Source organism: Dryas octopetala, chromosome 9 (genome assembly GCF_963921425.1).
Source record: "Dryas octopetala chromosome 9, drDryOcto1.1, whole genome shotgun sequence".
NCBI classification, from domain to species: Eukaryota; Viridiplantae; Streptophyta; class Magnoliopsida; order Rosales; family Rosaceae; genus Dryas; species Dryas octopetala.
This window is the reverse complement of record NC_141374.1, coordinates 18,223,832-18,240,192: the sequence shown is the minus strand read 5'-3', so window position 1 is coordinate 18,240,192 and position 16,361 is coordinate 18,223,832. Positions and strand designations below refer to the sequence as shown.

The 16,361-nt window shown below is 35.3% G+C and overlaps 3 protein-coding genes across 3 annotated transcripts; all 3 read left to right on the top strand.

Annotated features, from left to right (window-relative positions):
* Window positions 1–728: 728 nt before the first annotated feature.
* LOC147275188 (protein CASP-like) lies at window positions 729–4,082 on the top strand. The gene is made up of 8 exons (XM_086228591.1): window positions 729–842; window positions 1,028–1,083; window positions 1,453–1,618; window positions 1,895–1,987; window positions 2,626–2,754; window positions 3,029–3,148; window positions 3,373–3,413; window positions 3,984–4,082. Exons 1-7 carry the CDS (start codon window positions 789–791, stop codon window positions 3,394–3,396), a joined length of 642 nt encoding a protein of 213 aa, XP_086084717.1. The 5' UTR covers window positions 729–788; the 3' UTR covers window positions 3,397–3,413; window positions 3,984–4,082.
* A 703-nt stretch (window positions 4,083–4,785) lies between these two features.
* On the top strand, window positions 4,786–12,096 carry LOC147275187 (protein CASP). Its single transcript, XM_086256525.1, has 19 exons — window positions 4,786–5,045; window positions 5,535–5,645; window positions 5,828–6,006; window positions 6,376–6,525; window positions 6,885–6,973; window positions 7,112–7,221; window positions 7,365–7,459; window positions 7,693–7,748; window positions 8,185–8,350; window positions 8,605–8,697; window positions 9,418–9,546; window positions 9,754–9,873; window positions 10,143–10,223; window positions 10,705–10,812; window positions 10,928–11,071; window positions 11,158–11,259; window positions 11,387–11,466; window positions 11,670–11,762; window positions 11,845–12,096. The coding sequence occupies exons 1-19, from the start codon at window positions 4,961–4,963 to the stop codon at window positions 11,903–11,905; spliced, it is 2,052 nt and encodes a 683-aa protein (XP_086112651.1). The 5' UTR covers window positions 4,786–4,960; the 3' UTR covers window positions 11,906–12,096.
* Window positions 12,097–12,216: 120 nt separating this feature from the next.
* LOC147275186 (peptidyl-tRNA hydrolase, mitochondrial-like) lies at window positions 12,217–15,101 on the top strand. Its single transcript, XM_086256526.1, has 8 exons — window positions 12,217–12,772; window positions 13,076–13,160; window positions 13,566–13,633; window positions 13,716–13,766; window positions 13,866–13,939; window positions 14,461–14,519; window positions 14,611–14,687; window positions 14,766–15,101. The coding sequence occupies exons 1-8, from the start codon at window positions 12,512–12,514 to the stop codon at window positions 14,877–14,879; spliced, it is 789 nt and encodes a 262-aa protein (XP_086112652.1). The 5' UTR covers window positions 12,217–12,511; the 3' UTR covers window positions 14,880–15,101.
* Window positions 15,102–16,361: the final 1,260 nt, after the last annotated feature.

Genomic DNA, 16,361 nt, shown 5'->3' with positions numbered 1-16,361 from the left:
GTCATTGAATTTTTCTCTGATTTTCTCTAGATGTTTAGGACCAGGTGCCCAATAATATATGTATATGATAATTGATGGGATAGGTTTCAATCAAACATTACATTTGGACAGAAGAGCAAGAAGAAGAAAAGAGAAGAGGCAGATCATCCTTGCTGCAGAGTAGGTAAACAGAAGTGAGAAATTTTGAAATGCCTGAACACCATTGGAGACAAATTCTACTTCCATTGAGATTTGAGAGACACTAACGAATGGTCATCAATTAACCTCCCTACCAATTGCCGAGTTTGTAGGATTTGTTATCTCCCTTACCCCATGGGAAAAGTAAGATTACTGTTCTTCAATTAGATTATTTACCCCACACATCTCTTTAATTAATTGTTATTTTTATAGGAATGAAATTGGCTTTTAGAGTTTTCTTTCAAATTATCTTTGAAGGGAGGGAAAGGAAATTATTAAGATGGAATTAGTTGTTTTCTTCTCATAATAGCATAGACTTATTTGGGAGTACATGCAGTTTCCAATTCTTAAAGAGTCGCTGGACTCATCACAAGTCAAGAGGCAACATCGGTGGAGCCAAGGCCCAAGCCCAAGTAAAAAAAATCTTTTTAACTCCGAAAATAAATAAATAAATAAATCCTTGGTGCCCAAGTAACGAGCTCCTATAAAAGAAGGCATACGACGCCTTTCGCTCTTTTTTTTTGGGTAATCAGAAACGACGCCTCTTCAAACCTCACTATTCCATCAAACCACTGCAAGATCTCAGACTCTCAGTGTCGGTCAATCTTGTGATGGATGAAGTTGAAGGGGCTCAGACACGGCCTCTTAGTCTTGAGAGGGAGAAGGTGTGTTCTAAACCCACCCAGTATTTTGGTTTACAAGATCCGAGTTGATTCTACATTGCTTGCTTCATTGTAATTTCATTTTCGTTTGTAATTTTTCATTATGCTGCTGCAATCAATTTTTCTTCACTTTTGCTTCATTGTTGAACTTGAAGCCCCATTTTATTTTCCATCCAACATTTTTGCAGGGACTTGTGCGCAACCAATTACAGACAACAAATGAAGAGACTGAAAATAAGAAAAGGTGAGCTGCTTCAGTGTCCTACTTTCTACTGCTGTTTTCTTTCAAATGCTAGTGATTTTATTCTTTAAAATACATAATGCTTGTTAAGTGAACCTATTATCATTTGGCCTATATATATTGTAAGGTTTCTGTGAATTCTATGTCAAATATGTTGCTTGCTGCTCTAAGAAATTAAGAATAATCTTCATCTGGTAGTGTTGCTTTCGGCTATGGTGTTTTGGTTTCGTAATCAGATTTTATTGCTTCAACTTTGTAATATTTCCTTGATATATACTGTCTGGGGTTGTTTGGATCAAGGCTTTATGTAGATTGGTTTTGTTGTATTTGGGCTATCTTTCTTATTACAAGTTGATTATTGCTGTGCCACAGTGACAATTTAGATTCAGATAGCATTCTTCTTGAGGATTTAAGTGCCACCGAGAAGACCATTGCTGAACTCAACATGGAAATTGACAATATTGAAACAACCTTATCCAATAGAAAAGAGGAACACATGAATGATGTCAAGAAGTTCGATGCACTGGTCATTGAAAAGGTATATTACTTTATTGTTTCGGTGCTGCACCAGTGTTAAGTGGGCCGGAAAGTACTTTTACGGATTGGAACATTTAGTGTCGAAAACCGTCCTGTTTTTAGCTGTATGATGCTCCAAAAACCAAAACCATGCAATTGCCACTTTGCCACCCTCACATCTGCTGTCCTGTGTTATATAATTGATCTCCTAGGTCCTGTTATGTACCATAGTTATCTTCTTTAATTTATTTTCTTTTTTTCTTTTATAATCATTCTATTTTCTCCCTTGTTAATATAGGAAGGTTCTCTTGAGAAGATGAAGAAAGAGCTTCTGGAAATGCCAACAACAGAAACGGTTGATGAGTTGCGTAAAAAGGTGAAAATTTTGCAGGTAATCCATGCTTTCTCTACACTGTTTGGCTCAGGAGTTGCCTGTTATCAATTTAGTTTCTGTTTCATTGATGCTGCTTGAAGAAATTCAATATGCATAATTGTTGATGAGGAAACTAAACTATCTCTAAGTGTCCAATTGCTTTCAGTGTGTATGATTCCTGGGAATGGATTCACCACTGTATACCTGCAGTGTAACTGTTATGAGTATGTTGTCTTCCAGCCTACAATGAAAAACCATTTATGCGACTGATCTCTGAAAATTCATCAGAATGATTAGGTCATGTTTGTTAATTTGAAATTGTAATTGGCATTATTAAGTTCACTAATATTCTAGTTTACTTATTAATCAAGGTCTCTCATATCTGTTAATAATAATTATTATGCACGATTGAAATTCAAGTCCTCTTTCAATGATTATTCTAAATACTTCAACATCAGTTGGTGTTTTTTTTTGTTTGCATGATTTTATTTTTGACTTCTCATCCATCTTGTACTTTCTTTTATTTATCTCCTGGTTTGTTTAGTTTACTAGTTCTTGTGCATCTTGTGTACTGCATTGTTCTCATTTTCTTGGTACCCCAACAATGTTCTGTTCAGTATACATCTCTGTTTAAGTTCACATTCTTGTATTTGTAGGCAATGGGTTATAACTCAACTGAGGCTGAAGATTGGAAAGTAGCAACAAGCAGTGAAGCGATGAGCAAAATGGAGCCTCTTCTTCTTGATATAAACCGGGCAATAGAACATAATTTCACACAGTTGAAAGTATGAAGCTAGTTCAATTTTGTTTATGTGTTAGTTCTGTTTCGTGCATGTGTGTTTTCTCTTCTCCAAACACACATATACACACATGCACACACATGACTATGAGTGGATTACTTTCTGACTCTTAGACAGAACTACGAGAAATTCAATATTTCCTAGGGATGATAAAATGCCTTTCTATGGGAATTTATGGACCTGTAATTAGATTAATACCTTTTCTCATAATGATCTGATCTGCAAGTATCTGTTGCATTATTTATTCTACTGCTTTCAGGTCAATCTTTTGTTGAAAGCATCTTTGCTTGAAAAAGTTGATGGCAAGTTAGCAGAATTTACAGAAAAGCTCAATGAACAACAGGAATTAATACAAAAGTTGAGGGATGGTATACTGAAGGTGGGGATCAATGGCTCCTGGTGCACAAAATGAGTGTGTTACTTTTGGCTTCCATGATATGAAGTATATTGATAGTCTTGCCTGCATAGTGAATGTTAGAACAATATATTCAGCATCTATTTCATTGGTAGTTTTGGCAAGTGGATTTACAAATCGGCTAAATATTGCCATATACGCACGCATTCCTCCTTTCTCTAAATTTCACTTTTCCCCTTCTAATGCAGGGTATGGTTCCAATGATAAAATAGGCACTGCGATATCTGAGGTACCTGCTTGCCTTTTGACATTATCTCTCCTATTTTTGCCATTACAAATTTCTGAATTTTTGTTAAGATTATTTTCTCCACATAAAAATTGCAACAGTCATAGGGTCAATAATTTCAACAATGGCTGCAATAATGCAATCTGTGTCCATCCTGGCTGCGTTTTCATTTTCAGGCCTCAATCAAATATTTTTATTTGTTTGGAGAGCATTGAAGCATATCGTGCACTCTTAGAAAAATGCATTAAGTTTTGTACTTTTATAAATTTAAAAGTATCTTGAGTGCATGTTGAGGGCCGTGAATCATTTCCGCAACTTGACCACTAGGTTCTGGTTGGTTTTAGACTGCATCCTAATGCTTTGATATATTCAATCAACACCATTGGTGATAAACTGCAACTATATTTTTCTATTTGCTAACTGCTGAACTGCATCTTCATAAGAGAACATTATTCGAACTCAAGGATGCCCAGCTGTTATATTTAAAATGTTTCATTTTATAATATTTTACCCAGCTACCCACCCTTTCTTAGTCTCTGCTTTTAATTTATTCATTGTTGTCTGTTTGCTTAGCATTTGTCATTACTGGCGCAACATGGAAAGAGGGTGCTGAAGGATTGATCATCTACTGTCTGATCGTTTATGTGTTACTTTCTGATAACACAGTTCTTGTTTTGGATATATAATAGATGTAGTTTGTCTCAAGAGTATGACTAGGTGTTGTTTCATGACATTGGATGTTCTCTAGATTACTTCTTATGTTGTAATTGTTGAATTTAGATTTACTTAGTTAAGCAACTAAGTTTAGCAAAATGACAAGCTCTTTATGCATAAAGTAGTCATTTGATCAAGTATTTTTATTTTATATAATTTGAAAATATACAACAATAGTGCATTGCATATATATTGAGTCGCTCTACATTTGCCATAAAAAAAATTTTTAAAAGTTTACGGAGAAAAGTCACTGGATAGAACTGTATAATTTATAATAATAAAAAAATAAAAAGAAAGAAAAAATACAGATACAAATTCAACCCGAGTCACAAAATCCTTGATTCCAAAAATGAAAAGGATATACTTGGTGCCCAAGTAATAGTATTCAAGTCCTATAAAAGGAAACGCCTCTTCTTTTTTAACTTTGTTGCAGACATTAATCTCTTTTGTAGATGGAAAACAGTAAAAAATAGGATGCAGATCATAATTAATGCCAGCCCAACCATAAAAGTGGGCCATATGTCCATCACTTATCTATTAACCCAACTCGATTTTGGGCCAGGCTGGCCCAACGCAAAAACCATTCGGTTCACTTTCAAGTCCCAAGCAAAGCATGTTATAAACAAGACATCGATAGATTAAAATTGAAGAAAGAAAACAACTAATAAAATGAAAACTCATTAAACAACCAAAATCCAAAGCTCTTTTTCTCAGATCCGTTTCTCTTCCATTCCGGTATTGAATTTCAGTGAAGGCAATTACCGATTGCTACAGAAAGCGATCGCGAGCTCAGAAACGACTTGCCGTTTTAGGCAGAGAGATCCGAATTCGTGCAAATGGAGGCTCCGCAAGGTGGAACCGACAGAGAGAAATCGAACTCGTCCTCTTTTCCCATCTCCGTCGTCTCCAATTTCTGGAAAGGTATTTTTCAATTTGCTTATAATATTAGCTCAAGTTCTCAGTTTAAGCCCAACAGCCCCGGTTTTGCTTGAAGATTATGAGAATGGTAGCTCCATAATTGTTTGTTCATATCAGCCTCGTAAATTTGCTGCTATACTGTCACATGTTAGCGTCATTGGTTGGATTTTTATGTTACTAGCAATTGGAAGTAAAAACGAGCATTGATTTCATTTTAATCTTATATACGTATGTATGTTGCGCGCGCAATTTGATGATATTTCGATGCAACTAAATAATGTTATCGAGCTTTAACACGTCTTGAGTATAATTATTAAGTATTGGATTAAAAGTAATAAAATTACATAAAAGTATTGAAAGTGGAATGAAGTTGTCCATAAAAAATTGCTCAACACCTCATCATGGTGTGACTGCTGTGATGATCAAAACAAAACAGGAAACACCATTCTTAAAAACTTTTCATTAATTGTTGCTTTTGTATTTTGTTCACAGATTTTGATTTGGAGAAGGAAAAAAGTGTACTGGATGAGCAAGGGCTTAGGATAGCTGAAAATCAGGAAAACAGCCAGAAAAATCGGCGGAAGCTGGCAGAGAGCACTAGAGGTATGCCGTTTTATGAAGTTTTCTTATTCACGGAAGGGTCTTCTCTAATTTGTAGTTGGTCTAGTGAGGGAAGAGGGACCACTTCTCCCTTTGTAGGGGCCTTCTTTTCTGTTTTAATTGTTTCATCCCACTTTACATGATGAAAAACATATTTGTTAATTTACAAATTGTTTTGCCGACAGATTTCAAGAAAGCTTCGCCGGAGGAAAAGCTAAGTCTCTTTAATTCTTTACTTAAGGGTTACCAGGAAGAAGTTGATAATCTTACCAAGAGAGCAAAATTTGGAGAGAATGCGTTTCTTAACATCTATCAAAAGCTTTATGAGGCTCCAGATCCTTATCTGGCTCTTGCTTCAAGTGCGGTAAGTACCAGCATGCTTCATTCACTGTTCCATGACAGCTAGTTTCTAATGCTTCTTTGAAATATTGAATTTGATTCTAATGCATCCTATGATCCTTACATTATAAGCAAATGAACTTCAATAAATTCAGGGACCAAGCATGTATATGCATGAAAAACTCTTGGGTGATTATCTTTGAACCCAAACAATTTCTCAGTCAACCATTTTTTTCTGATCAATTTTGAAATCCAATTTTTACCTCCAAAAAAGTAAAAAAAAAATTAAAAAAAAAAAAAAAAAAACCCTTCCGTATGTGCTCTGTGCACTCTGCATGTAGGATGTGTGATGTTTCTCTATGTTCCATAGTAAACTTGTCTATGTCTCCTGCAGGAGCAAGATCTGAAATTGTCTGAACTAGAATCTGAAAATAGGAAGATGAAAGTTGAGCTTGAGGAATTCAGGACAGAAGCAACTCATTTAAAGAATCAACAGGCAACAATAAGAAGACTTGAGGAGCGCAACCGCCAGTTAGAGCAACAGGTTGGCAATGTTTAGTATTTCTTTTTAGTATGTATCATAAATTTTTATTTCCAGTTAAACAAATAAATTGGGTTGATAAATGGCTTCCCCTCATGACTTCCTCTCTTTGGTGAGCCATCTCTTAGGTAAAATGAGGTGTAATCATGTAAATAGTTTTTGGAAATGCAATTGATCATTGGTTTCCATTATCATACCTCTTGCACTTGTAGTTCATGCTTTTTTATTGATTTGCATATAATACTTTGTTATCACAATTTAACATGTAATCACTGGAGTATGTGGCCATATTAGAAACTTAGAACAGAATAAATTTACATTTTTGAATCAGTGGTGATATCTACTTTCTCATATGTGTTTAGATGGAGGATAAAGTTAAAGAAATCGTGGAGATCAAGCAACGCAGTTTTGCAGAAGAGAACCAGAAAATACTTGAAGTCCTAAAAGAAAGGTATCAATTACTGTCATATACCTTAGGACAAAACTGCATTAAATCTTTGAATGATTTTGTTTTGTGTCTATTGATGTATTGTTAAAGCTAAATTATTTTCTTGTGTATCTTGATTTATGATATCTTCACTTTATACAGAGAGCAATTGTTGCAAGATCAATTACGACAAGCTAAAGACAGTGTTTTCAATATGCAGAAATTACATGAGCTTGCACAAAGCCAATTGTTTGAGGTTCGTGCTCAATCAGGTGTGTTTCAAATTTCCTGATTTCTTCTCTAGAACATCTTTAATACTTATATTTGCAGGACCCTATTATTTTATGGCTCATATATCTCTGCAGCAAAGATATAATTTTCTTGAAGCATCTCATGCTTTGTCTAATGATTTCAGATGAAGAGAGGGCATCAAAGCAATCCGAGGTCAATCTTCTGATGGATGAAGTTGAACGGGCTCAGACACGGCTTCTTAGTCTTGAGAGGGAGAAGGTGTGTTCTAAACCCAATATTTTGCTTTACAAGATCTGAAGCTCATAATCCACTTTTGACGTTGATTGTACATTCTTCATATAGCTGCTGCATTGTAATTTCATTGTCATTTGTGAAATTGGATCATACTTTGTAATTTTTCATTGTTTGTAATGGTCCATGCTGCTACAATCATTGTTTATTCACTTTTGCTTCATTGTTGAAGCCCCATTTTTCATTGAACTTTTTTGCAGGGACTTCTGCGCTCCAAGTTACAGACAGCAAATGAAGAGACTGAAAATAAGAAAAGGTGAGGTGCTTCAGTGTCGTACTTTGTACTGCTATGTCCATGGAAAATATGGTTTCAATTTATTTTCCTTCTTTCAAATGCTAGTTTTTTTATTTTGTGAACCATTTAAATGGAAGAACCTTTCCATAGGAATTTAGAACTTTCAATCTTTCAAATACATAATGCTTGTTAAGTGAATTTATCATTTGGCCAATATTGTAAGGTTTCGGTGAATTCTTTGTCAAATATGTTACTGCTCTAAGAAATTAAGAATAATCTTCATCTGGTTATGCTGCTTTCAGCTATGGCGTTTTGGTGTCATAATTTTTTATTGTTTGAACTTTCTAATATTTCTGTGATATATACTGTCTGGGGTTGTTGGGTTCAAGGGTTTATATAGATTGGTTCTGTTTCTTTGGGATATCTTTCTTATTTTAAGTTGATTGCTGTGCCACAGTGACGATTTAGATTCAGAAAGTGTCCTTGAGAATTCTTTAAGTGCCAAGGAGAAGATCATTGCTGAACTAAACATGGAACTTCACAATATTGAAACAACCTTATCACATGAAAGAGAAGAACATCTGAATGAGATCAAGAAGTTGAATGCACTGCTCATTGAAAAGGTATATTACTTTCCTGCTTCAGCGCTGCACCATTGTTAAGCGGAAAGTGCTGTTAGGGATTGTAACATTTAGTCTTGTTTTCCCTTCATAAGTAGTCCAGTTTTTTAGCTCTATGATGCTCCAAAAAACCAAAGCCATGCAATTGCCACCCTCACATCTGATGTATTAACTGAGCTCCCAGCTCCTGTTATGTACCACAGTTATCTTCTTTAATTTCATTTTTAATCATTCTATTTTATCTCTTGCTAATTTAGGAAGGTATCCTTGAGGAGATGAAGAAAGAGCTTCAGGCAAGGCCAACAACAAAACTGGTTGATGATTTGCGTAAAAAGGTGAAAATTTTGCAGGTAATGCCACGCTTTCTCTACACTTTGGCTCAGAAGTTTCCTGGTCTCAATTTAGTTTCAGTTTCGTGAGAGCTATTGAAAGTTTTTTGAGTTTTTCTACTGTTCAGTTGATTTTAGACTGTCATTGATGCTGCTTGATGAAATTCAAAATACATATTGCTGATGAGGAAACTTAAAAACTATTTTTAACTGTCCAACTGGTTTCAGTCTGTATGATGCCTGGGAATGAATTCACCACTGTACACCTTCAGTGTTGCTGTTTTGAGTATGTCGTCTACCAGTCTACAATGTAAAACCATTTATGCACCTGATCTCTGAAAAGTTGTCAGAATGATTAGGTCGTGTTTGTTAGTTTGAAATTGTAATTGGCATTATTAAGTACACTAATACTCTACTACTAATTAATAAAGGTCTCTCATCTCTGTTAATATTTATACATGGTTGAAATTCAAGTTCCCTTTCAATGACTATTTTAAATACTTCAACATCAGTTTTTTTTTTTTTTTGGGTATGGTTCTATTTTTGACTTCTCATTCATCTTGTATTTCCTTCTATTTATCTCCTGGTTTGTATAGTTTACTAGTTCTTTTGCATCTTTTGTACTGCCATGAACTCCTTGTTATTTTTCAAACATTGTTCTCATTTTCTTGGTACCCCAGAAGTGTTCTGTTCAGTGTTTATCTCTGTTTAACTTCACACTTAACATTGTTATATTTGTAGGCAGTGGGTTATAACTCAATTGAGGCTGAAGATTGGGAAGTAGCTACAAGCGGGGAAGAGATGAGCAAAATGGAGTCTCTTCTTCTTGATAAAAACCGGAAAATGGAACATGAACTCACACAGTTGAAAGTATGAAGCTTGTTCATTTTTTGTTCATGTCTGTGTTTGCGGTTTCTCTTCTCCAAGCACACAGGATTACTGTCTGGCTCTTAGATAGAACTACAAGGAATTCAATATTTTCTAGGGATGATTAAATGCCTTTCTGTGAGAATTTATGGACTGTAATTAGATTAATGCCTATTAATGATGTTGTATTATTTATTGTGTTGCTTTCAGGTCAAACTTTCGGAGAAAGCATCTTTGCTGGAAAAAGCTGATGGCAAGATAGCAGAACTTACTGAAAAGGTCAATGAACAACAAAAATTAATACAAAAGTTGGAGGATGATATACTGAAGGTGTGTTACTTTTGGCTTCCATGATATGAAGTATATAGATAATTTTGCCTGCATAGTGAATGTTATAACAATATATTCAGTATCCATTCCATTTATAGTTTTGAAAAGTGGAGTTTAGATTTCATTAATGTACAAATCAGCTAAATATTGCCATATACGCAGGCATTCAAATTCATGCACATATGTACTAGGATCATAGGCGCCCAACTCTAGTTCTCCCCCCCCCCCCCCCACTTTCTGTAAAATTCACTTTTCCCCTTCTAATGCAGGGTTATAGTTCCAAGGATAAAAAAGGAATTCTATTTGATGACTGGGATGTTTCAGAGGCTAGGAGCACCGACATATCTGAGGTACCCTGCTTCCCTCCCTACATGTCTCTCTAATCTGTATCTCTTTCATTTTTGCCTCCACAAACTTTTGAATGTTTTATAATTGTTTTCTCAACATTAATTCCAGCAGTCATAATGTCAAGAATTCTGACAATGTGCTTCATCACTGCAATATGCAGTATCCATCCTGACCGATTTTTTATTTTCAGGCCTCAATCAAATATATTTATTTGTTGGGAAATTAAATATTCTTACAACCTTTTGGCATTTGAAATTTTGAAATCACCCGGTTAATCTTACTGGTATTCTTTTCTTTTTTCCTTTTTGTGCCTGAAAAAACAAAGGTCTCATTGAAGCATATCATGCACTCTTAGAAAAATACATGAAGTTTGGTCTTTTCACTAATTTAAGAGTATCTTGAGCGCATGTTGTGCTAGGTTATATTTAAGTGACAGTTCTTGACACGCACTATGCATGCCATCTTACTCTCTTTCTGAATCAGATTGCAGATCAGAAGCACGTTTACTCAGACCAAGACCAAAGCTCAATGCTTAAGGTTATCTGTAATCAGCGAGATCGATTCAGGACACGCTTGAGAGAGACAGAAGAAGTACTGTGTTAATTTTCAAACATCCACCATTGCCTTGGTTTCTTAACTTGCCATATCATATGGTTAGATTACACGTCTAATCATGTGACTTTGATGACTTCTTCTTATGTACTAGGAAATAAGACAGTTGAAGGAAAAGATAGGAGCACTAACAGTGGAACTGGAAAAGACAAAAGCTGATAATGTCAAACTCTATGGCAAGATTCGTTATGTCCAGGATTACAGTCTTGAAAAAGTAGTTTCTAGAGGATCAAAGAAGGTGCTATATTTATGTTGTTATCTTCAACCTAATATGTGCTTTTTGTTTCTTAATACTCAGTTTGTCTTTTATGTGGTATAATGCAGCATGCAGAGGATCTTGAAAGTGGTTTCTCCTCAGATGTTGAATCCAAGTACAAGAAGATATATGAGGATGACATAAATCCATTTGCAGCCTTCTCGAAAAAGGTTGTCGATTTTAAACTTTTTGGTGAATTTTAAAGTGTGTTAGCAAAGATGCATTCTTCCTTGAATTAGACATATGTAATGTATTATTTTCAGAGATCATATATTAACCTACTTTACTTGTACATAGGAAAGGGATCAACGGTACAAGGAGTTGGGTTTCAGGGATAGAATTACTCTCAGCAGTGGACGGTTTCTTCTCGGCAACAAGTAAGATCACATAATCTTATTCTCAATTAAATGTGCTCATTTCTTTTCTGGTAGATCGTTTTGTTCTTATTTTCTTAATTATCATGGCACACCATTTAGCAGGCTGGCCAAATCATTTACTTTCCTTTTATTTTGTAACAATGGGGGCCGAAGCCCCAATTTTCTGATAATTTACATTAACAAGAGAAGAATTATCGCTGCAGGTATGCTCGGACTTTTGCATTTTTCTACACCATTGGGTTGCATATACTGGTGTTCACCTGTCTCTATAGAATGTCAGCTCTGAGCTATCTTAGGTATTTATCCATTCTAGTGCTTTTTTGTAGCGATTTTTTCTGGTTAATTTTCTCTCATTTTAAAAATTTCTGTGTTTTGCAGTAATGGTCAAGACGATACCCTTATTGGAGATACAAAAGTTAACCTCCTACATGCGCTCTAGGATGGGAGATAAATTCCGAATCCTATACTTCAACGAAAATTTGTATATAACAAAGTGATGTTATTCTTTTTTGTGTTTTTTCCAGATTTGATGATAAAGTATAATCGAACCTTTTTCACTTATATACTGAGTTGAGGCAAAGCAAGTAAATCCTATGCACATTCATTGAATTGATGAGATGAACAAATGAATTTTGTGGTGTTCATTGTAGCACATTTGAGAATTGAGCCATATCGTTGACCTAAAAAAAATTTGAGCCATATCGATGCGTCTGCTGAAGGGATTGACATTGACCCATTTAAAATTCAATGGAAGATAATAGATATAAAGAAACTATAATTTTAGAAAGGTCGAAAATGCAATAATTCACTGAATTACGCGCCTTATTATATTTTGCTTTTTTTAATCTCAAAATCTATTTTCCTTTCCAAAATTGTTTCGATTCCGCGCGAATACATTTTCCTCATCGCCAAACACCCTTCTGAAAGGCCCAAACTTGAGAGGCTCTCCTTCGTCTTCCTTCTACTCCAAGCCCTAGGGTTTATCTCTCTCTGTTTCTCAAGCCCTCAACTAATTATTTACTTTTGCAATAAATAAAACAAAAATATGAGCGTTGGTGCTTCCATATCATCTATCGCCGCCGTTCGCTTCCCAAATCGCCACCGTTGCTTTGGCTCCTCCAAAACCCTAATTCCATCCCTGTCGCTTCGGATAATGTCTCAATTCTCGTCCTCGCCCTCCGCCGCATCTGCGCCGCCAGTTAGCTCGGACACGGCGGCTTTGGAAGCCAAGAAGCCGCCCAAACAGCCGTGGCTCATCGTCGGCCTGGGAAACCCCGGCAAGAAGTACCAGAGCACCCGCCACAATGTCCGTACGGCCCCTCTTTTTCTCTGCCGCTTTTTTAGAATTGTTTCCGGAAAATATAACAGGAAAAAAAAAAAAGGAGCTTTAAAAATAGTTTCCAAAACGATTTTCAAAGCCGTGAACTTTTGCCGAAGTGAGCTTTTGCTCTTCATGGCTGTGTGAGGCACTGATTCTGTGTTATTTGATTACCGCATTGCTAGGTTTCGTGAACATATGAATGTTGGCAGCTGTTGTTGATTTTAGTGAATGTGATTAATGTATGGCTATTTGGAAAGCTAAAGCTGCAATGTGATGGTGTTCTTTCAGGTGGGTTTTGAAATGGTGGATGCTATAGCTGAAGCTGAAGGGATATCCCTAAGCAGTGTTTCTTTCAAAGCCCTTGTTGGAAAAGGTTCACTTGCTTTAACTTTCATTATCTGTTTCAATTCAAAGGATAAACTCAGAAAATTATATTAGGCTTGTTAGAGCTTGTAAAGAGTTGGCAGCAGTCAATTTCTCATGTATGCACTCCTTACAATTAGCATACAGGGAACTATTTTAGGAAATTTACTCATTCAAATACTAACAATTATATTAGTACATTCTGCATATCTCTTTTCACATGCCTCTGCAATTTACAATCTTATTTCTGTTTATGAATTTATGGCTGCTTAATAGAGCTTATGAATAAATAGTCCTTCACTTCGTTTTCAACATTCCCAACAGTAAGGAAAAATATCAGAACCTAATTTAGTACTTATACTTTATATTTAGTTTTGCAAATTATATCTTCATAAAGCTTGTTTCCATATTCCAGGTTTAATTGGGGATGTTCCAGTTATATTTGCCAAACCACAAACTTACATGAATAAAAGCGGTGAGTCTGTAAGTAAGCTATCTCAGGATCTGTCTTGATAGTTTTATATGGTTCTGTGATGATTGGTTGACTTTTGGACCTTTTTTGAAGGTTGGAGCCATTGTTTCTTATTACAAGATTCCATTGAAGCAAGTTCTTGTGGTGTATTTTCTCTCCCTGTTCTCTTTTTTCTTTCATTTTCCTTTATTTTTGAGTCGAGTTCTCTACAATGTTCAAATTGTTTTTTCTTTTTTTTGTCAGATCTTTGATGATCTTGATCTGCCTTTTGCAAAATTGCGGATGTTGCCAAAAGGTGGTCATGGAGGACACAATGGGTAATTATACAAGCCTACGTTAGTATTCTATTTTTGCTTCTATTCTAGTACTTGTGTTAAATTTACTCCAGTATATTAAGGAAAATATAATTCGAAATGAGCGACTGTACCACTATATCAAGATACCCAACTTATTGAATACTGGGCTCCGTATTCCAGATTTCTATGTATTCTCTTGGACACAATGGGAAATGATTCCATTGTCCCAAACCATGATCGTCCTTTTGCCAGGAATGAGCATGTGGCAGAGAATGTAAAACCTACAAACATTTTTGCTGCATGGTGACTTTTCCAACTAGAAAGAACTGATGGTGGGGAATTTGCATTTTCTTCCCTGCTTAGTAAGATTGTTTAGTTGCATTTTTTTTTGTTCGCCATGTCGATTGTGGAATATTCAGAGTGCTTGTGGCTTAAAGATTGGCAGAAGATATATTGCTTTTGTTATTTAAGTATATCAACATAAAAAAGAGGGAAGCTCCTGAAAGACTTAAATGGTTTCCATTATTTGCCTTCTTTTGCAGGATGAGGAGTGTCATTGATCACTTTAAAGGGAATCGTGACTTCCCTCGTTTAAGAATTGGTACATTCCCTAGCGCACCAAAAGTGTTTATCTAATACAGAAAGACTTCGTTATATATTATTTTGTCATTAAATTGGTGAAATTTCTGTAGGCATTGGACGGCCTCCTGGGAAAATGGATCCTGTCAACTTTGTTCTTCGTCCCTTTACTAAACAAGAATGTGAAGAGGTTTGTAAAGTTTCTGATGCAACTGCTAGAGAGAAAATATGTATAGAATGCTAACTGTTCACAATAAATGCTTTTCAGTTGAATTTTACATTTCAACATGGCGTAGAAGCAGTAAGGATTCTTTTGCTCGAGGGGTTCAACAAAAGCGCCACATTTGTTAACAGTGCCAAAGCCTTGGAACAATATGGTTAAGTTGCAACTTGCAAGCAGGGAAGTGGCCAAAAAAAAAAAAAGTTGCAAGCAGTGACTAAGAGGGGTCATGGCCCCTGCAAACCATCGAAAAAAAAATATCAATATAAGTCACTTTATTTTTTTGTATTTAGTTGATTTTTTTTTCTTGTCACTATATTTGAACCAATTATTTTGTATCTTATTTTTTGCTCAACTTCATTTATATAATTTCTTTTTTTCACATTTACCCTTGTAAAAAACTGAAATCATTTGTGATTGATTATTGTAATTTCTTTTATTTCAAGAAAAAAAAAAACCTCTTCAAAGCCCAATTTTTTAGTTAGAAACACTTCTAAATTCTAAATTGTGAGTATTAAATGGTTTTATGGGTAAGTCAATTATATGAACATGATTGCATTGAACTACAATTATTAATTTGAGCGTTACAATTTAGGTGCCTCGTCCAATCGTTAGGGTCATATACATGGTTGATTGATTAGCGGCTGGTGCGAGAGCTTTGCTTTTCTCCAAACACAAAACAATGTAGCCACCAGCTGAAATCAATCACTAAAGTTGATAATGAAAGCTAGGGCGGGTTGTTCTTAGAACCATGTTTCACCAACCCAATAAACCAATCTACCTCTTCCTTTTTGACTTTGAAAAATTCTTGATTCTAATGCAAAGGATTCACATCTTGTCTCACAACAAATACCAAATACATTGGTAAAAGGAAAACATTCCAACATCTTGGAGTTTTGGCCTCCATTATAGCCATCACATGTGAAGTGGTCCATGTAACCTTCAATAGTCTTTGGAAAACCCTCACCTACATTTTGTAATATCTTATAATTGACTTAATATTTTCAATGCTGTACATGCATGCAAGAGCTGCATCCTTTATGCGAAATAAGCTTTAAGATCTCTGTCCAACCCAACCAGCTTTCCTGCATGTGAAAAGTTTGTCATGATGCAAAACTACAGTGTTTTAAGAAATAGAGATACTTTAGTGTACCAGTTTAAAACCAGTCATTTTAAATAAAACAAGTTGACAAAGGGAACAATCTCTTATTTTCTTGAAAGAAAATGATTTAATGATTTTCTTATGCTACTTTTTTTGACAACTTTTTTGGTCCTCTGCAGTTTTCACAGTTAAAGAAGGATCATCTTTTTTTATCCCACTATCACTCTTATATTATTTCTCCATTGTGAACTGTGAACAAGAGTCGCTTTGAGTTTTGTGGTTTGTCAGTGGCAGCTGTAATAAACTATGCAAATTTATTAGCTAGTAGCGCAATACTAGTAATGAACTATGCAAGTTTATTAGTACTAAGTAGCATTTCACTACTTGTCATGCGAACTTCTAGACATCACTAATTAATTCACTATTGTTTCCATTCACTAAATCATATATGTGTGTGTGCCAAACTTTTTTTCCAATTGAAGGAACCAAATTAATGCTCACAGTAGCTAAGGTCGCAAATTTTCCTGCAGGGTCTTTGGTTG